General features: G+C 38.1%; 2 protein-coding genes across 2 annotated transcripts; both read left to right on the forward strand.

Annotated features, from left to right (window-relative positions):
• Positions 1-668: 668 nt before the first annotated feature.
• Positions 669-17,771, forward strand: LOC114365743 (uncharacterized). Its single transcript, XM_028322384.1, has 11 exons — positions 669-1,041; positions 3,798-4,040; positions 4,695-4,849; positions 9,987-10,183; positions 10,995-11,487; positions 11,563-11,721; positions 13,629-13,825; positions 14,777-14,940; positions 15,180-15,383; positions 16,459-16,626; positions 17,266-17,771. The coding sequence occupies exons 2-11, from the start codon at positions 3,944-3,946 to the stop codon at positions 17,694-17,696; spliced, it is 2,265 nt and encodes a 754-aa protein (XP_028178185.1). The 5' UTR covers positions 669-1,041; positions 3,798-3,943; the 3' UTR covers positions 17,697-17,771.
• Positions 17,772-19,128: 1,357 nt separating this feature from the next.
• Positions 19,129-21,761, forward strand: LOC114365744 (uncharacterized protein DDB_G0284459). Its single transcript, XM_028322385.1, has 2 exons — positions 19,129-20,012; positions 20,100-21,761. Exons 1-2 carry the CDS (start codon positions 19,261-19,263, stop codon positions 21,592-21,594), a joined length of 2,247 nt encoding a protein of 748 aa, XP_028178186.1. The 5' UTR covers positions 19,129-19,260; the 3' UTR covers positions 21,595-21,761.
• The last annotated feature ends 14 nt before the right edge of the window (positions 21,762-21,775 follow it).

Below are 21,775 nucleotides of genomic sequence, written 5' to 3' on the forward strand. Positions count from 1 at the left end.
TATACTATTAAATACAAAAAAGGTACCTACCTTGGTTGGCATTGGGCAACAAGCAAATGCGTTACAACATTCGTACACCATGTAAAAGACGAAGTAAGGAATAAAAAAGCGACAATGTCCCTTAAGTCAGTGTCTGACTGGCCGAATCGACATCCGAAAAACGGGTAATCTTTATGGTTCGACGAACCCCGTCGCCCTCTGGGCTATGGTGGTGAACCCACCAAGACCCGAAGGGTAGCAGGATTATTTTAAATACAATATTCTTTAAAAAATCTTGCACAATCATCAGTAGGTACTAAGAGAAAGTTATGGGTAGCAGATAGTTTCCCAGAGACTTCAAGGTACAAACATAGCAAAATTATTTTTCTGCAAAGATTTCTTCAACCAGTTTTATAACAACGAACCGTGTGGCCTCCGCAGCCTTAAACAAGACAACTCAACATCCTATTGAACCTGCTGTTCAGTTATGGGAATATCCAATTAACATTAATGAAATGATTTCACAGCAAATTTATGGGAATGACTGTCTATCAAATCAATTTCGTGTAAGCATATAATTTAAGTCAATAAGTAATGATAATTGCGTGCTATTAATCAGCTAAATGGACAATCGCAAGGGAGAAGGAAACTAGTTGGTGGGTCGTTGCTCGCGCATTTGCCTGCATAGAAAACAGTTGAATACCTTTCACTGCATAGAGGTTTACTATAGAGCATGTACTATGCGTCGGAATCGTCGCACGAATGGTGTTTGCTACTTCAACGGGGACGCATAGCCACAGGGTTGCGCTTGTGCCAGTGCCGCGCAAAACTTTCATACACGCGCCCGCGCACGCGCGACATACGCATTCGCGCAGTGTGCGTATTTAAAAACGCAATGAAATTATTATTCCACAAATATAACTAAACAATAGTGTACAAGTTTTAATTCAATAAAAAACACTAAGTTCTCTGTGAATATTAAAAGTGCCATTTTACTGGAATCGAACGATAAATTCTTTTACTGTGGAGTTCTATGATAAGGTTTTTTTAATTTGCTAATCGGTAAGTGACTTTTTATTCTGTTATTTTACTGTAGGTACTGAAAGTGCATTATTGCTTAGATGCAGTTAGTTAATNGTTAGAAAATTAATTTCTTGTTGCCTGCATGTTGAATTCAATATTGCAGATTTTTAAAACTTGCAAAAATAGGTATTAACTCCCTAAATATCTTTCATGCACAACGCAAGTAAGGTTTAAAAACTACCTACATAATTTATTAATAAATAGTTTAATTAATTATGCAACTGCTTTATAATTTTACTTTCATTTACAAATATTTTAAAAAGTTAGAAGAAGATGTTGTTTTAAGTAGGTACCTACAAAAGGGAAAACTGCTAAGTAGTATGATAATAAAGCAATAAAAGAAAACAGTTATATGTATTAAGACAATGGGCTTTAGTTACTTGAGTTACTTGATGCTCAGTTATAGACACTACATTAAATAATAATGCTTTATAATATCTATTTGGGTGCTAATACTTAATGGGAGTAGCATAGGGTTTTCAGAGTTGCAAACTTGGTTGTAAACTTCTCTCAAGAAACCTAATAACATATTAAAAAAGCGTAGATAGGCGCCTTTGCGATGTTGAATATGTCGATATTGACTGGACTAAGTAAGTAGGACTTGCCTTATTGTAAAGAGATGCAAATACCAATTTTGGTCGAAGTGTTATGGGTGTTTGTATGATTTCAAAACACATCGATACCGTAAATAGAAAGGCAAAAAGTATTTGTTATGTAATAGCAGATGTCATTCAAAGTAGAGTTATGAAATCAAATTGTCCATCATAGATGCTACAGGGTCAGAACTCTACAACTTGTAAAGATAGGTTTGCTTACTCATAACAAGTAGTAAGATTTCAAATTAACCTACCTACTTGTAGGTTATTTAATTAAGTATTATAATTTTATTAAGTAGGTAGATAAGTATCTTGGTAACTCTACCTTTTAACTGAAGTAGGCAACCGTTAGATTAAAAGCTTAGCCTATCGATTTTCTGATTCTACTAAACTCGTAGGTAAGATAAAAACATTCATTCGTGTCTTTCAATTATTTGTATTACACAACGATCATACATACACTATTAACTGAATATTGTTCGATTGCTTCTACTTCTAGATACTCTTTAACAAGGTCTAGTGCTAGTGCTTACTTACTAAATACAAAATTGGGTCAACATTTTATCATAATTTCTAATGTAAGTACTAGCACTATACTTACATAATGTCAAATTGTTTGTTTGTAGGTATATTCTAATAGATTCGTAGAGCCAGATATCAGGTTTTGGCAGGGGGTTCTGCTAGTGAGGATGCTTATCATTAAGGTAGTTATTATCACATAACAGCTTGAAACATGTAAAAGAAAAAGTGAGTGAGTGCTAGAGAGGTTTTATTTTGGATAGAATGTAGTCTCTGCTTAGGTACTTACTCTTAGGTGCGTACGTAAATTTATGAGCTTTGCCACTGTTTTAGCTGATCATGTTTTGCTTGATATCCGCTTACTTATACCTACTTAAACTAGCTTTTGCCCGCGGCTTCACCAGCGTTAAATTTAGTTTGTCACATATCGTCATAAATTATAGTAATAGCCTATGTGTTATTCTTGGTTATAAACAATAATACTGTAAAGTTTTATCAAAATCCGTTCAGTAGTTTTTTCGTGAAAGAGTAACAAACATCCAGACATCCAAACTTTCGAATTTATAATATTAGTAGGATAGGATAAAAAGTAAGTAAACCTAACCTAACTAGAACTAGATGAGGACGTGCAACATCTAGGTATTTATAAAATTTATTTTTCTCCTTTCGCATCGCAAAGTGAGTAATTGCATTGTAATGTCTACAAAGCGCATTGTCTTCAAAAACAATGTGAATTTCCTATCAATCCTCTTTAGGTCTTTGGGAATGTATTTTTTTGGGTTCTTATAAGTTTACACCACTTTATTTAATCCATCAGTTGAAAAGTTATTTTAACATGAAAGAAAAAACAAGTTTTTACTTATATTTTGAAATCCGTGTTGTTTTTTGGCTAATGATCTAATCGACGACGCGGCGACGTTAACTTGTAGACATTATTTATACTAAATTTCCCTTTTGTGGGTTAATTTTGGGCTGGTCAGAGTTGCAGTATTCATGTCAGGCAGGTCGAGGAGTCTTTGCTTATATTTTGTTACACGGCCATTGTGGCGACCCATTGTTTGCGGGGTAAGTGTGCCTCGCCGGTACTCGCGTCACGCGCAAAAGTCGAGCATGTTATTATGGCGACAGATAGCAAAACTAGTCCAAGTGTTACTTATAAACAACACTACTTATATTAGCTTAGGTTCTACCGCGACCTATGACACCGCTTCCCATGCGAAGACAAGACAGTTTTCTTGGTGATGTTGCTGTCCTTTCTTTTCTGCTTATCCTTAGTGCTGTTGCTCTTATCTGGTACTATCTGGTACCTTGCTGTTTCAGGACGGTCTTTCACCTTTTGGTAGGATTAACACAACACATCCTTGAATGCGAAACAATCTAAAGGCTCTAGTATTAGAAATAGATTTTCCTAATAAAATAATAATAAAAAATATGTCCCTTGTTTAGACTTTTCCAAAGTAAGCAAGTAGATTCTTCATAATCACACAGTTGATTACTAAGTAGATTATAACTACAGGAATAGCCTTATTTACTGCACTCTTTAATACTACTTGTTATTAATATAAAACCCGGAAAATTTTTCTAAATACCCAAATTCTTTTAAAGTTATTTTTGTTGCAGATACACATTTTCCATGCATCAAGAAAATAATCTCACGACTACACACGAGGGAGGCCGGGCGACGAAGTATTTCCCCACATAGAACCTTGGCCCTTTACCGAGTTTAGTCAGTTTCCAGTACAAGCGTAGTTACATAACCCGCCAAGATGCATTTCATACGATCGTTCTTCAAGCGGATAATTGATGATCTCAAGCTGAAGAAATTAGTCCCCTTGAAGTTATTATTCTTTGTTCATGCTTCAAGTAAGTATAATAAAGTAGTAAAATTGGTTTTCGTCAATAATTTAAATACCAATTTTATAAGATTATGAATTAGAAAAAGATGACACCTACCGATAGTTTTTATTAGTGTCTTCCGCAACACAAATGGAATACACTGAGAAGTATCGTGCGCGGGCAAATTAAGTAAATTAGTACTATTTAACTTATTAAAAAAGACAACTTAGAAAATTCACCTTTATAGGTAAATTAGCAACGTAATTTTCATTTTATGTGCTTTCTTACTTCTCTACTTACTTATAAACTCTATAAGAGTTGTGAAGTTAAAGCGCAGCTTATAAGATTTTTTCGTTGAATAGAACCTACTTAGGTATCCTAGAATTAACATAATACAATCCATTTATGCATAATGTAGATAGCAATATTTAAACCTTGACATTACATGAAGCTTCCTAGCACAGTCTAGCGAAAATAAGCTGATCATTGAAGTCGGATTATTCTATGTGATTCGTTTCTTCTTTAAAGTGTTATTTGGAATCATAGAAAGCTTAAAAATGGATTATAAAATAGTTAACTAGTTTGCTAATGCCCTGCCTGAACAATTTTAGCGTCGGTAGTGGTGCCATTTGAGAAAAGTTAATAAATAAGGACGTGGTGCAAGTAACGATATGTTTTCAGCGTTATTCGTGTTGTACCCGTACCTGACCATCCACATGCGCGAGCTGGGCATCAACGTGGAGGAGACGGCCATAATGTCGGCCGTCACGCCCGTTATCTCCATCGTCATGCCGCCGCTCGCCGGCATGCTCGCCGACAAGATCGGCAACTTCAGGGTTAGTACCTACTCGATGAGGTTATCATTGACATATTATTATGTATCTATCTTAAACCTACAGGCGCGAGATGGGCCTTAAATAACGTGGAGGAGACGGCCATCATGTCGGCCGTCACGCCCGTAATCTCCATCGTCATGCTCGCCGACAAGATCGGCAAGGGCAACTTTAGGGTTAGTATTCTTATAGTTACCGTATTGACTCGTACCTATCTGTAACTTATTGGCACGAGCTGGGCCTTAAACAACATGGAGAAGACGACCGTGCGACGCCGCGATCTCTCTAAAAAAATACATTATCACCTATTAAGATGCATTCATTTCGCTTTTCTCTAACCATAGTGCGTCTTGTGTATCCTTCGTGACGCTCGTGATTTCCATCGTCATGTCACCGCTCGCAGGCATTCTCGTTGACAAGATCGGTAACTTAGGGTTAGTACATTTGGACTATCACATTCCTATCAGAGACACGTACCGCTGGATGAATACTAACCAATGTAGAGAACGACTACCGTCATGTATGATGACATGTGATGACTTTGAACTCCAGCGTGACGATGCCACTCGCCTATAACATTGGCAACTTCAGGGTCAGTACGTACTACATAGTATCTATTATTGTCACATAATGTAATTTATCTCATACCCATTGGCGTAAGCTAGGCACAAATATAATGTGGAAAAGACGACGTCTTATGTGCCGTAATATCCGTAATCGCGATGCTGCACTCGCCGATGAGATCGGTAATTTCAGGGTTACTACTATTAGAGGCCAATCGATCTATTCTCATAAATAAAACACTGGATACTCATCTTTCACATTATATTGCCTTAATTTAGATACAATTCATCACTTAGCACAAAAGCGCGCGGAGTCGTCTCCGCGCGTCCCTCTATTCAGACGTTTGATGCTAGCGTGACATTGACGTATTGTCAATGTCACTATGACAGCATCTCATTGGCCACAACGATACCGTTATTTTAACGTTTTAGATTTTTCATTATGATTTAATTTTGTACTGTCTCTTATCTGAGTATCTGAAATCTGTTGGCAAACAAAGTGAAGGAGACAACCATAAAATTATGTACTTATTATGTGCCGTGCGTGACGCTCATCATCTTTAACGTGATGCCGGCGTCTGCCAAGATACTAGCTGATAGTATCGAAAACTTCAGGGTTAGTATATTTATTATGCATTTGAGGCGTGACCATTGTAATAGGTTTCATTATTTACCGTGATACTCTTGTAAAACATATCGGTGTGAGTATGTAAATCGTTGAGATAGTTGGATAGAGTCACAAATTTATATTTTTGAGTGATGAATTAAATATTCCGGGATGACAAACAATGACTACGTGAAGTGCTACTATACACTCTACAATTTCAGCTTTTTGTCCTTCTCGTTTTAAGTGGACATTTAACTGGCTCACAACTATGCTCACAACCGTAACCATATATTAGAACCGTTCACTGTCATATTCCCATGATATATGAACAATGAATAGTGATATCCTCATTTGGTGACCTCCTGACATCATAATCACGTCATTGACGTTATATTCGGTGCAAAATCAATTCCAGATTATGTTTTCAAAGTCCACTCCCAGCGCCCTTCCGGTGTAGGCTAATCATGTTAATCCACATCGTCCGTAACCCAAATCACAATCAATTCTGTCACAATAACCTTTACCTTGTATTGTGGTCACGGTGCTGTGCGGTGCCGCGGCCCGTGCGCGGACGGACCGGTACACGCCTCTATAAATTCCTGCTCATCGCGCTAAAGTATTTTGTGCAATAGTAAAAAACATATTTCCAAAGAATGCATAATTTATATTATAAACTTAGTTTATTCTTCGCGTCGATTGTTATTTAAACATGACGAAAGAATTTTAAACTGAACAGTTCAACGTTAAAAATCTCTATTTTGAACTACCGCGAGCTATAAGAATAATAAACATTATGGAATATCGCAACTGAAATTTTTTCGCATAATTTAATTATAACGATGTTATGATGATTAACTTGAGGTTAGGTTGAAGTAAAAAGTTGGAATTTTCTCAGAAGTCGTAATAAACAAAGGGTAACTACTAAGTAGGAAGGCACTTGGTCTAGCAAATGTTCCGTCGTATAATTTTAGTGTCAAAGCATTGCGGACGAAGTTGCGTACGAGGCAATGCGCGAGCGCGTGCGTCACAGCAGCGGTCGTAGCGGAAGCGCAGCGGCCATCACCGCCTTATACGACGCGCTACCAAATTGGACGAGCGTAGTCTTGAACTGAAGAGAACCTTAACAGAATGTACATACGACAACACACATAAAATATACATTATGTACTTATATGTCAAGGGGTCTTGACCTTTAATACAGTTTTTTTTCTATAAAATAAGGCCTGAAAATGTATTTTTTTCCTTATTCCTTTAACGAAGATTATTGAAATACAAAGGGTTTATCCCTGAGATCGAACTGGCAATAAAAATGCAAATGCGGGAACATGTCATCTTCTAAGAAAAATGAAATGAAGTAGAATTTAAAATACAATCATAATATCTAATAATGTCGGCCGTTAGGTGTAGCGGTTCTGAACGGACTACTATGCCGAGAGGTCCCGGGTTCGATTCCCGGCCGGGCAGAAATTGAAATGATGAATTTTAACTTCTGTGATGGGTCTGGGTGTTACTATGTATAATATGTATGTATTAAAAAAAAACGTATTTAAGTAGGTATGTTTATATCCGTTGTCTAGTACCCATAGTATAAGCTTTGCTTAGTTTGGGACTAGAAGCGTAGTATAAAATATCCAGGAATATTTATTTATTTATTTATTAGACTTATTCATTAATTAACACAGCGATACAAGAATCTGCATAGTTAGTCTCGCAAACCTGCTAAAGGCACCATTGCCGAGGCATTGACCGCGAATATTTATCTATACCAGTTATTAAAATCAGGAAAGGGCCAGAACGAACCTTAACATGAATTATGGTAGACCTACGTGGGATTGTAAATTTTCTGCATAGACATTATCGAGTAGATGCTCGATAACATAGCGTAACAAATTACTGACCATGGGACGTGGAATGATATGTCATTTACTTAATCAATCTGAGGGCAAGCTAAGTTAATCGAAGGTAGGTAAAAAGGCGTGTAATTGCAAGTAACCTTAGAACTTATCAAACGGTTTTCAAGCAATTATTTGTGAACAATAATTTGGCAAATGTTTGTGTAAGTTGTATTATGGCACACGTTACGTTGGAGTGGACGCACGTGAATGTTTTAAAAAGGAGAAAATTACGTAGCTAATATTATTCAAATTTTTATTTGATCAAAAAATAGGGTAAATACATAAGTGGTGTTAGTATTTTATTAAAAGTGCATTCCTATTTAGCTAATGTCAGTTAGCAGGCAAATTACAATTGATCATAATATAATAATGTCGATTGATTATAGTAACGAGAATTGGTTTGTGTGGGACATCTCTTTTATTGTTCGAAAATAACACCTATTCCTAACTATTACGAGTACCTATATAGTTACTAACTATTGCTAGTATTGAGACAATGCAGAAGATACCGAAGGAGAAAGTAGGTCGTAGATTTGAGCTAAGCGAATGTTGACCTTACAGTTGCCAACAACTTATTTAAAGCTTTAGATTACTCGTAGTTAACTGTATTTGTTGATGTGTCTATAGAATTGAGTCTTGTTTTATTTATTAAGTAGTTTTACACTAAAATGCAAATATTTACCTTATCTATTCTCGATACATTGTCAACTGTATACAAACACTATTATTGCGTGCAGTTAATTACAAAGTTATTGGCGACTAACATAATACTGGATAATTACTGCCGTAATCACAACCAAGAATTAACACACAACATCAATTTAATATCTACCATTACTTAGTTACAGAATTACTCAATCGATATGTGAGATTTAACTAACCATGTCTACGTCATATAAACCAGTATACGTGTGTAACATTGATCTACTTATGCACTCAGTGATTTCATTACAATTAATTAATTTGTAGGGAAATATCAAGTAGATTATATCCAGAGTCTAAGTAAGCTCAGATGGAAGAGCAGTCGCCCGACAAGCGAAGGGTCATGGGTTCGATTCCCACCGTAGGCAGTTCGATTTTTCATTTAGTTTAAGATGCAACTTTTAACGCTAAAAATTTTATGACTATCAAGTAGATACATAATTCTTAGCGCTATGTAGTAGTAAAAGTAATGGGGAAAACTGTTGTTCCCTTTACTTAGTCGATTAGCTTTACAAATAGAGGCAGACATTGAATGAGTCATTTGGCATCCTCCAGATAGATGTAATTAATAAGAACTACTCGTAACTAATGTTTAACAAAATCCGCTCAGTTTAAGTGGTTCGTAATGCCATTTAATTTCACACATTTAATGTGTAATGATGGGCCAATTAGTTGAACACTGACCATCAGTAGGCAATTTTCCTCCCGTGAACTAATGCCACGGTCCACGCACTCCAACATCTCTATTCTTGGATGACATTGTTGGCTGACAATTGTACTTAAAAGCGGTAATTCGTCTACTTCTGCTGATCATGCTTCGTAAACACTACATCCTGTTTTTCCGACAGTTTGACGTTCTGTTTCCAATTGAGTATTTCAGTTAAGTATTGTAATGAAGTGCTCTACGTCTCAGTAATGATAACGTTTTTTTAACTCTTAAGTCAGTTATTACATTGTGTGTGACTCTACAATAAGGACTTTAGTTGCTCCGGTTATGGATAGTTTTTGCATACCGTGTACTCACGAACTACAATACAATGAGTAAGGAAAGAGAAAGGGCATCTCTAATAAGGTAAAGTGCTGGATTAGATGAAGCGACGTAGAGCAAATGAATAAAAATGGTCGGAAAAAATGCCAAAGATCTAACCTGGTGTTTACTTGATCTAACTTCGTCTAGTAGGTAGTAACAAACGCTAATGATTATGATACTCGTAATACCTTCATGTATGCGAAAACATATAATTGGTGTAAAGCTTTATACTCAGATAGTTAATGCTGCGTCAATTAACACTGTTTGTTTTCCGAATAAGGTAAAATAAATAAATAATTATGTTTCGAACAACAAAAGGTCTTATAAAAGAGTATGTTTTCAGCTGTTGTTAGCGCTGTCATCGGCACTGGGCGGGGTGTCGGCGCTGCTGCTGCTGGCAGTACCAGTGGGGCGGCTGACGGTGACGTTCCCGCCGCAAGCCGAGCTGCTGGCCAGCTGCGACGGCGGCCTGCGCCTGCGCCACATGACTGACCACCCTTGTGAGCCACTACATCCGTACCCTTATGATGTCAATTTAACGTGAGTGAGAAACCTAATTCTATCTAGATATGGGTTAAATGTTATTTATTACTAGCTTTCCGCCCGCGGCTTCGCCCGCGTGTAGGGTTGCCAGGCGTCCGGCTTTAGCCGGACATGTTTGGCTTTTTAGGGACTTGTCCGGCCAAATATTGCCTTGTCCGGCCAAATATTGCCTTGTCCGGCCTGTCCGGCTTTTTATTTGGTTGCCGCGCCAGGAGAAAGTCGAGCCACATATGAAGTGCACGCATCAGGATGTTGGATAGCAACCGATGATGATAGTACTCACTCATGAGCTGACACAAATCCGGCCAAATGAAGCACAAAGTACGGCTTTTGTGATTTTCGACCTGGCAAACCTACCCGCGTGGAAATTTCTCTGTCACAGAAAAACAATATCGCGCGCGTATTTGCTTACCGTTTAGACCTACCCTGGACTACGACAAACATTTTAAAACCAAAATCAGCCCAATCGGCCCAGCCGTTTTCGAGTTTTAATCAGACTAACGAACATCAATTAATTTTTATTTATATAGATTTGTATTGCACAAATTACTAATAGTCCCGTTAGCCCCTCGTGGTAAGCTAAATAAGCTTGTGTTACGAGTGGGCTCACCACAATAGTCGAGCGGCGGTGGGATTCGAACCCGCGTTCCTCGGATCTCGAGTCGGCCACTCCGACCCCTTCACCGTTCGGCTATCGTGGCTATAGTTAAATGTTATTTATTATTAATGTTTGACATGCTTGCTGCGACTAGACCTGCTCTACATACCGATTTGTATCGGTGAACACTGATATTTGATATCTTTTCAGTATTGCTTCTTGCGGTTTCGTCTGCGAGCTACCGACTGACATATCACCAGAAGATATAGCTGCGATATTACATACACACTCGTATGATTTGCACGTCCAGACGCTCGATGAAGCGCAGCGACTCGTTTACCGGCACACGGTGTCATCGTTTATGGCCCAAACGAGGGCACCCAGGAAGGACCAAAGCACGTCGCGTATACTAACAAACAATGACTACTTCAATACAACTGTTGCCAGAATATCAGACCGCGAGGTCTTCTTCCCCGCACCACAGCTGTATCACATGGAATGCGCTCAAAACTCAACAGATGCCGTATGCTACTTCGGTAACAATAAAATGTTCGATGAAATTACCGATAAAAGAATAGAAGATTTATACCAACTCCGCATCACTCAAGATGACGAAAACACGATCAACGTCATGATGGGATTAGTTACTGGAAATTCAACTGAAGCTGAAGAAATTTACCAATGTAGAGACTATTTTGATGGGGTAAGATTCAGTTTGCTTTTGCAAGGGTCGTATTAATATAATGTAAACCTGTTTCATAGACTATGAACGTTTTAGGCACTGGATGAAGAAGGCGTACGAGTTCACGTAGAGTCGAAGCGGCTGACTCAGTGCTCCGCGGCGTGTGCTGGGACGGTGCCACGTAAGACTCTGTGTCAAAACAAGAATCAGCTGGTGGAACTTGACCCTGCCTTCACCTTTTGGACTTATCTCGCTGTAAGTATTTATTGATCGGGACCGGTTTTTGACCTTGAAACAGCGGATTTAGAAGATGACGCGGTCATTCGAGGATGCAATAATAAACCTAATGAGACTGGAGGTGGACCGTCATTGCCTAATTCCCAGACGGACAATTTCAAGGGGAACACGTGGAGCGTTATCGTAAACGCATGCAGATTGAGTGGCGGAACCGTTAATGGGAAGATTGTCGGGTGATCGCGGCTAACTGGCTAATGGCGAACTTGACGCGCGACCCGGCCCATTGCCTGCGGCCCCATTCCGCTGCGCCCAGTGTCGTCCTACTCCGCACTCCCACTTTTTACGCACGTTTTCTAATAGCTAATGCGTGAGAAAAATGCAATAACATCGCATTCGCTGATTAATAGCTCTCATTCTGATAGAAAACAGTTCGTAGAATGTATGTTTCTACGCATCGTTTCTTTAGTTTACCTACCTACTTATTTGGTATTTTTCTGTAGAAAAATCCTATTATACAAATTGCTATTGCACATAGAACTATTAGTTAATATGTTACTTAGTGTGTAGTTCCCAAATCGCTAATCATGAATCAATTAGACAAACATCATTTTGTAATTCAATGAAATTTCCTACCTTTGTAATTACCATACCCTACGTGACGGGAACACGCACTTACCTTTCCTATTGTTAATTTGTATGCGGAATCTTATTACAAAAATCTACGATTACGGAATTTTTAGTTTTTCACACAAATTAATCCATTTGAAGGGCACAATTTATAAACCAGTCGCCAATTGANTAAAAAGTCCGTGAACTTCTCGAAGCTCTATCTTCGGTAATACTGGATGGATTGAGGTGAAATAAAAACTAGTGTAATGTGTGTGATCTAAACTTTAAATTAAGTCATAATTTAACTTAATATTACAACTTATGCGTGTTATCCATTGATAAAGACTTGAGACCAAAGTTATAAATCAGCTATAAAAAGGGGTAGCTAAGTAAGTTTGAATGACAATCGTAAAATAACATAGTTAATCATGGATGTTACAGCCACAGCCAGCTGTGCCACTTAAATTATTTAAGTATGTTTGAGGGATGTTACATTAATGTGCTAATTCATATTTTGATTCTCTATACGTCTCTATGTATCTTATATTTTACATACTTATTTACCGATGTTTTAAGACGCCCGAGCAGAGAGACGTGATTGATATGCATCATACACATGGAAATAATAGTAAACATTATCCGCAAATGACCTTCTACCACATCCACGTTATTTTTATTCTGATTCCGCAGAAAAAATAGCGCTAAGTTATTTTAAGCAGTTTTACAAGAATGTCGTTAGTTTTTAACATACCTAATTACTTAGTAGCAATTTTAATTACTTATTAGACGTTCATGGGTAAGCTATGTATGCCTCTCCCAAAACGAGCTTAGGAGCTTGCAAGCCTCCATTGTTTCGTAATCATTAGCTAAGCCCCGTGCCGGCCTTGTCCCACATTGGGCACACATGTAAAGCTATGGAACGTTCAGCGACTGATGTATTATGAGACCTCACGATCGCTTATTTGACTAGGTTTTAAATAGATTTACGCAATTACAAATAAATATTTGACATGATTCTTGGCGAGGCCTTGTATCCGGTAGTTAACCATTTTAACAGTTGTTTAGTGTACCTGCCTATATTGAAGCTCAATTTAGATAATAGGCGACAAGCCACGATTATTACATGTATAATGTTACGATGGCATTGTAATTAAAAATATGCATGGAATGAAATAATACCAATTATTACCTAATACTGCTAGTACTAGTAATTACCTGATACTAGTTAAATATGTAGTTTTGTCATTGAATTTAAATGACATAGCAAACGTTATGGCGAAGAAAATTACACTCTATTATTACTGTTACTTTTTCAGGTGCGTGTGTTTATCGGTATAATTGGAGGAACAGCTTTCGCGATGTTCGAGGGTGCCGTGATAGCCATCATACGGGAGCAGAGAGCTGACTACGGTCTGCAGCGAGTCTACGGAAGCCTGGGAGGCATGATCTCCTCGCCTCTCTCTGGTCTTCTCATTGACTACGTGAGCAGGGGCAAGGGATATACGGACTTCAGGTAGCTGTGTGAAACTGTATGAGTTAACAAACTGTTTTAAAGTTCTAATCTGATTTCTGTAGTCATTCAAAAAATATTAATATGGAATGAGTACGAAGGGGTGCTGACCTCAAGATACTGCAGGCACTTACTGAAAGTCAACTAAAGGAGTAAAGACGTGTAATCTATGGACGATCCTGTATCACTGAGCTTTACTTGTGAAATCATTCTTTTTGACATATTTGATTTTAAGATTTAAAGATTAACTGGACTTCAAATTGAAATGTGATCTATGAAATTGGTACACCAGTAATACTTAGGTATTACTTGTCATAAGCACACTGTTTTACTTGCGCACTGGGTGCGCAGTGTACCTACAAATTTATATGATATGGGAGAGAAAGATACATATTATCTACCACCAATCGATCTAACTAAATAAGATCGGAGAAAACTGTTTACTGAGTTGTACTGACAACGGAACACCTACGCAATAGAGGTGTGTCTGACAATTACTTCCACGCCTTTTGCTATGGTTTTCTCTCCTTATCGGTGCACCAGTCGGGATGATTTGTTATTGCCCTTAATTTAATATTCATTTATGTAGCTACATGAGTCCAAGTGGTAGTAAACAACCTGTTAATGTGACCATGTAGAAACTTAAAGTATAAATCGGCTTTCAATATCTAACGCAATTTAATCTATCTATCAAGGCTAATTTAGTAAAAGATACCTACTTTGGAGTGTCAGCTTTCATTTCGTAGCGTTATCAGTGGGTTCAAATATTATTGTAAAGGGTATTACTATTTCTGAGGAGGCTGTAGTCTGTCTGCATTTTGGGTCCGATTATGAAATGAAGCTCTATGCTAGGGCACTCAGTACGTTATAGACGGTCCTGCTCTTAAGCATAGATGCATTTATAGTGGTTAAACATAAACTCGGTTTATAGCTAGTCTTCAAAACATGTTCCAGGCCTGCGTTCTACTTGTACGCGGTGCTGAAGGTAGCTTCTGGCGCCCTGATGCTGAGCATCGACCTGGAGTTCAAGCAGCCGGCACAGAACCTCCTGGAAGACGTCATCTCTGTGTTTAGAAACATCGAGATTGTCGCCTTGTTTATCGCTTGCTTCATTATGGGTAATTTATTCACTAATATTACAGTTAACATAAAATAAACAATAAGTAATTGTTACATAATTAAAAAAGATACTTAACAGTTAAATTGAGTTACTTCGTAACTCATTGCTATAATGTTATAATAAAGTGACTGTGTTTATGAATAATTAAAATAGATTAATGATAATGCTGCAGTCCGTCACTTACTTAATTCTTTCACAAAAATATTGAAGGAAATCTTGGTAATTTTAAAATTACAGGTACCGCGTGGGGTTACATCGAGAGTTTCCTCTTCTGGCTGTTACAAGACTTGGGCGCATCCCGTTCCCTGATGGGGATCACCATCACCGTGGGAGGCATCGCCGGTCTCCCCCTCCTGGTGCTGTCTGGACCCATCATCAGGAAATTGGGACACGCGAATGTGCTCTTCATCGGATTTGTGTTCTATGCCATCAGACTGCTAGGTAAAACAAGTTCATTTGATTATACTATCCGAAACGCAGCTTTCTATCCGCTTTCTGTCCTGTAGACGGCCACACCTTGTGCATTTGATATACATAGTTGTTTATCAACTATTGTCTTTACCAGTTTTCAAGACGATTTGAAACGGTTTCTATTGCCGGTCACAGACGTGTCGAGATGTTTGTGAACTTGCACAATGACAATGGGAGGTCCTACTAGTCCTCGGATCTCGAATGCAATTCGTTACTACACCTATTGTCGTCTCGATATACATGACACGTGTCTGTACTGTACCAGCGTATTGTTAGGTAGAGACAAATTAATGACTGTCTTATGTTTTCTGAACTTAGTTTCTAGAGGTACCTTAATGTCAAATGTCGAATATGAAACAGATAAAGGATTTTTTGAGCTACGAAATATGTGAACTGCTTGAAGTACCTACGTCATTTTGAACTATACCTACCTCTTAAGGGATATTGATATCAATAGGCTGTTATTTTATGCAAATACTATGTGATTTCATTACAAGTCACGTAGTAATGATGATTTGATGCTTCAAAATCGGGAGCAGCCACTGGGCTTGTTGTATTGTGTGCACCCGAGTGTGACGAAACAATGGATATTTGAAGACGACCAAATCGGTACTTATGTAGGTATTGCTCATTGACTATGAACTCGACTGTTTCATGTTACTTATTGATCGGTATTTCCTAATCTCTACAAAATTACTGAGTTAAAATGAAAGTTAAAAAGTTTACAATATGGTACATACTTCCAATGTTATTCGACATATACTTACAGGAAAGAAACCTTTGTGATTTCTCTATCGCAAAAATAGGTACATGTATTATTATAACTGAAACCGTATGTAAGTAGATGAGTTTTTAGAGTCCCAGTGTCTAGTCGTTAAGTGTGTAGAGTCGTTGCAGTAGTAGTAGGGTTGAATGTAGAGATACCTAGCCTCTCTATTATCTATATCTCACCCAAGAAAACACTCAAGAGTGTTGAAATGAGTCACAAACAAGTTATCAGGAGTAATTATCCAGCATGTAAAATTTATTGTCAATTTTTGTTTAGGTTACTCTTTGATCTACAACCCGTGGCTGTGCCTGATCTTTGAGGCGCTGGAGTCGGTGACGTCATCGCTGTCGTTCACGGCCGCCGTGACGTATGCTGCGCGACTGTCTTCTACCACCACCGACACCTCCGTGCAGGGTCTGCTTGGAGGGCTCTACTATGGCGTGGGTAAGTAAACTGCCAAAACGTTGGTCTCAAACGCTACCCGTCTTCTTTGTGCTGTCTAAAATCCTCCACCACTGCCGAAAATACTTGGATTCATTTCCACTCCATGCAAAGTCAGGTGGCTCTATACAGGGTGTTAGGTAAATGGGTAAATGAGCCGACACTAGCCCATGTTAACATGGGCATATAAATGGTATGGTGAAGTCAGAAATTTGATATCATCATTTTAATTTTTTTAATTTTCATACAAAATTAATTTTATAAAATACGATTTGTATGAGAAATAAAATAATTAAAATGAAGATATCAATTTTCTGACTTCACCATACCATTTATATGACCATGTTAACATGGGCTAGTGTCGGCTCATATACCCATTTATTTACCTAACACCCTGTATAGTGGTAACAAAAGACCAACATGGTGAAGTAAGCTACATGAAACACCATGTCGGTGTCTATTTCCCTTGTGATGTCGAAGGTCCTCTATCAGTTCCAAGATTAAAGCGTTTCCACCACTGTTTTGCTTCCAAATGAAGTCTATATATTACAAAGATTTTATAACTACAAGACTACAGTTTTAAGTAGTTGTTATGTTATAATGCAAAGAGTTACCTAACTTAGTTTTAAATTTTCGTTACAGGTCGTGGTGCTGGAAGTTTAATCGGTGGCTACTTGATGAAATATTTCGGCACGAGACCAACCTACCAGATATTCGCCGCTTCGACGTTCATCACGGGCTGCATCTACTTCTTATTCAACAAATTCTTCATCCGCAAAAGGGTGACCTCTACCGACGCTGACGACATCTGTAAAAAGAAGCCCGCGGTTCTTGATGTCGAGTGCCGAGAAACGATGAACATGGAGGCCAGCAAAGAGAAGCCAGATGTCGCTAAGCTCGATAGCAAAGCAGAGAACGGTCAGGACAAAACCGCACCGCTAGATTCCAACCAACAAACTAAACTGGCGCCAGATAGTATAGATGGCGGTAGCGACTCAGGCGTGGACAACCCGGCTTACAATGACACCGAAAACTCTAGCGAACGAAAAGAGGACGTGAAAACTAACGGATAGTATTTTACCAATGAGAATAAAATGACAGAATAGATTAAAGTTGACAAATTATTTTAAGTGTAAGTATAAGTTAGACGTAATTATATTAAATTGACAAACTATAGTCATACAAATAATATGTAAATAAACGATTATTTATAAATAAAATGTTGTTAATAAAGATAGCTTATTTTGAGTTTTAGTGCAAATATGTAATTATTTTTTATAATCACACAACTATCCTATCTCTCTCTATCCTAAGGGGTCCAGGTAATAATAAAATAAATGGCCAGTATTTATCTAATAATATAATACGTATAAGTAAATAGCTCCTTATTCTTTACATATCGCGAAAACATATTGGACAAATCCATCTAATCTAATCTTTCAAGTAGGCATACTTGACCTACGTCATAAATATTAATCAAATATAGTTGGTATAAGATAAATACAACTAGTAAATAAATTACGATTACATTACCGCACCTCTTTACCAATAAACATAAGCTATTTTCAAAAAATTAAAGCTCTACCTAAGTTTTTTGCAAAATTATTCGTAACTTAAAAAGTGACATGCTCACAGCGTTTATTACATTAAACTTTTTTAATGTTAAAAATCATACGAGTAATTATTACATAATGCTCGTTTTTAGGGAAGACTGCTGGATGTCCATTACAAAACGTTTTAAATGTGAACGAATTACGAATAAAATATAGAAATGGTACAAATAAATATGCAGTACCTTCGCACAGTTAAGTGATTACTTTACCTATGGATTAACATCGGTATTTAGATTAACGGGAACTCCGAAGGGTTCCCATAATTAGCACTAATGTACTGCCTACTTAATTTGTGAAGCTCGTGTTTTGTGTTGTGGGACTGATCAATTTTCTAATTGAATTTTCATTACCTACCCACATTTTAATAGCCGTTTAGTAGGTGACCAAATCGAAGCTTTGTGTTTAAATGGTTACTAGTAGAATCGTCTACAAATACTTTTATCTGAATTAATTACGTCTTACTTGTAATATAATTAAATAAATTACTTTTAAAGTATTTCTAGAATGGTAGCTTATGAAAAATATGTAAAAGTTAGGAAAAACATAACTCTTTATTCTATTTCCAACGGCTCAGCAGGAAGGAGTAAAATTCTGGGGGAGTACAGTTAATTTATCCATTGCTTATTTATCTATGTATATTCTTTACTTATTTATTGTAATGTTGGTTGGTGATTTAGGAATAACACTGAAATATGTAAAGGTTCATTAGGGTAACTCTACAATAAAGACATATGGGTACACATAGTTACAAATATGTTACACAAATATGGAACACTTTCCACCGGCCCCAGCAGCGAGCGACATCGGCGGTGGTTAATAGTGCAAATTGCAGCGGCGATCTGGATCGTGCTTCAGCTGTGCCACATAAGAAGTACCGCTACCAATTATCGCAATTTCACACTCGATGCTTCAAAATGTGTGACATTTCAAAATCTTCGACATAACCCTTTATTTTTAGTTACTACTCAGACCTAGCGGACTTCACTCATCTTCAGCGGTCTACCGATGTACAAATAAAATCACAATGAAACAAGTTACACTTTGTACGGTGTTAGTGTCTCTACTGATATACAGTTCGGAAGCAGTGAATATACTATCGCGTCCGTCGGTTTTTGTGGTTACCCCATCGCCGCGGTCACAATCAAACAATGAAGCGCGTTCGGCTCCGTTTTACTACCACAATTGGATGAGAAGAATAGATTCGCCTCACAACGCTACCACGACCACAACGACGCCAAAGGTGAAGACCCCAGACTTAATTTTCGCAGAGTTTGAATCCGATGATGGGAACAACATGCGAAAATCTATTCGAAAATTATTGGAACAGGAGAGAGTCGCTGCCAAGACATCGACGACGTCGACTACCACAACCACGACCTCGCAGCTAATATACGTACCTGAAGAAAACGTTAATGATGTGGTATATTCAGTTCCAAAGAAGGAAATAAAAGACGATAACGATCAAAACAGTGAAGTGGATAAAACAGACTATTTCGCATTGTATAACAATTTGTATAATTCTCCTGTGTATTTACCCAAAACGAGCTCCACGACTTCTACGACCACTACGACAACGACAACTACGCCTGCACCATCTAATGTCGAAAATATTTGGCATATTATTGATAACGAAAGACACAATCAGTATGTTGATAAATGGGAAGAAGTGGCAATTACTTCAAACAAAGACGAAAATGATGCGACTGAAAAATCTCAAGAAAACGTTTTCACAACGACTGAAGACACTCAGGTTAATGAAGACTTCGCCTTACCAGGGTAATTTTCTAATCTAACTACGACCTAGGCAATGTGTGAATTGAAATGTGAAATGTCTTAATAACATAATTTTCTCATTGTTTACAGATTTGGCACGAATCCTGGCAACGGAGCTGAAAATGAATCAAGAGCGATTCGGACTGAACCTAACTTCCGTTTTCCATATGTCAGCCTGAAACCATTTCAAGTAAAAAACTCAAAGAAACCGATGTACGATGTATATTCCAATAGCAAAAAGAGTAATATGTTTACGAATTTAGACAACTTTAAGGAAATGAAAAATCCAGTGAGAGGGGAGGTTCAAGACACTGTACATATGCAACAACCAATTGATCGGTACAATCCGGCACAACCTTATTTACCAAGTGAATATGGAAGTAAATCAAAGCAATCGAGCCCTAATTCAGCGCCACCCAAGGCGGTGGCAAGTTTGGTGCCTCCACCTCCTCCACCACCGAAAGCAACTGGAGATGATTTTCCAATACCAACTAATTACGAATCCTTTCCACCGTATCCCCCATCAGCACCATCGCCGGTGGCAGCACCAGCGCCACCACCACCTTCGCCAACACTAAGTCCTCCAGTGTCAATGTATCGACCTCCAGCTGATACTTCAGATGATTCGGGACCGGACACGTCTGATAACTCCAATGATTCTCCAATGGACTTAGGTTATAGATATAAGCCCCCTTCATTATCCTTCGTTCCTACACTACCGCCTGTGAACAAACCTTTCTCTGGATATTCCTACGGCAAACCAGGAGGCGCTGCCGATACACCACCAGCTATGGATACTCATGGATATACTTACAAGAAGCCTTCAATGTCGTTTGACTCACCCCCGAGCATGGATATGGGTGGTTATAGTTATAACAAACCTCAAATGGATTCACCGCCTGCTTCAGATGACAAACCTGATCTCCATGGCTATTACGATAAGCCACCAGAAGACCACCACCATCCAAGCTATGATCATCATGGTCCTCCATCGTATGGTCATGATAGTGACTATCCAGAATTAATATTTAACAAACCCAACGGTGATATGGATAGCGGTAAAGGTGGCAATGATATGAAAGGAAATGATATGTCTGTAATGGCACCACCACCACCACCACCGTCTGATGAAAAACCAGGAATGGATTCAGGACCTCCAATGGATGATAGCGGTTTTCCTCATGATTTCCCAAGCAGTTTTAAATTCCATCATCATGGTTTCGACGACGACCACGATTTTCATCATTATCATCATCCCACAACAACAACTACTACAGAGACCCCTCGTGTTAATAGGTACAGTTACTATTATTTAGGCAAAAAATTGTATTACTTACCGTTGTATTTTAGTGTCTACTTTATTGTATACGTAGGAGCCCTTATCATTAAAGCGGTCCTTCGGCACAAAATTGTGTATCCGAACAGTTGGCGACCGAATGACACAACAGCTTCATTCTTCTCCAAACGATCAGTAGACTCATGGAATCTTACAAACGAGAACTTACACGAAGTTACTGGGAGAGTGACGAAAGCTATTGCTGAAGCTGCGGAAAAATACATGAATGAAAAGGCGAAAACTGAATAAAAGAGGAATTTAATTGTGTAAACAACAAAAGCCATGTAAATATTAGTGTTAAGTTTTTAGGGTGTTGTGAACTGGACATGCTTAATAAGCGGAAGTAACTACGGTACTTAATTTGAAAATTAAACAGAGTTCATTGTCACAACATAAATAATAAAGTTTAATGTTATGTGTAGTGTGTGTT

This window comes from Ostrinia furnacalis, unplaced genomic scaffold (assembly GCF_004193835.3).
Source record: "Ostrinia furnacalis isolate ACB-3 unplaced genomic scaffold, ASM419383v2 OfSCF7642, whole genome shotgun sequence".
Classification (NCBI taxonomy): Eukaryota; Metazoa; Arthropoda; class Insecta; order Lepidoptera; family Crambidae; genus Ostrinia; species Ostrinia furnacalis.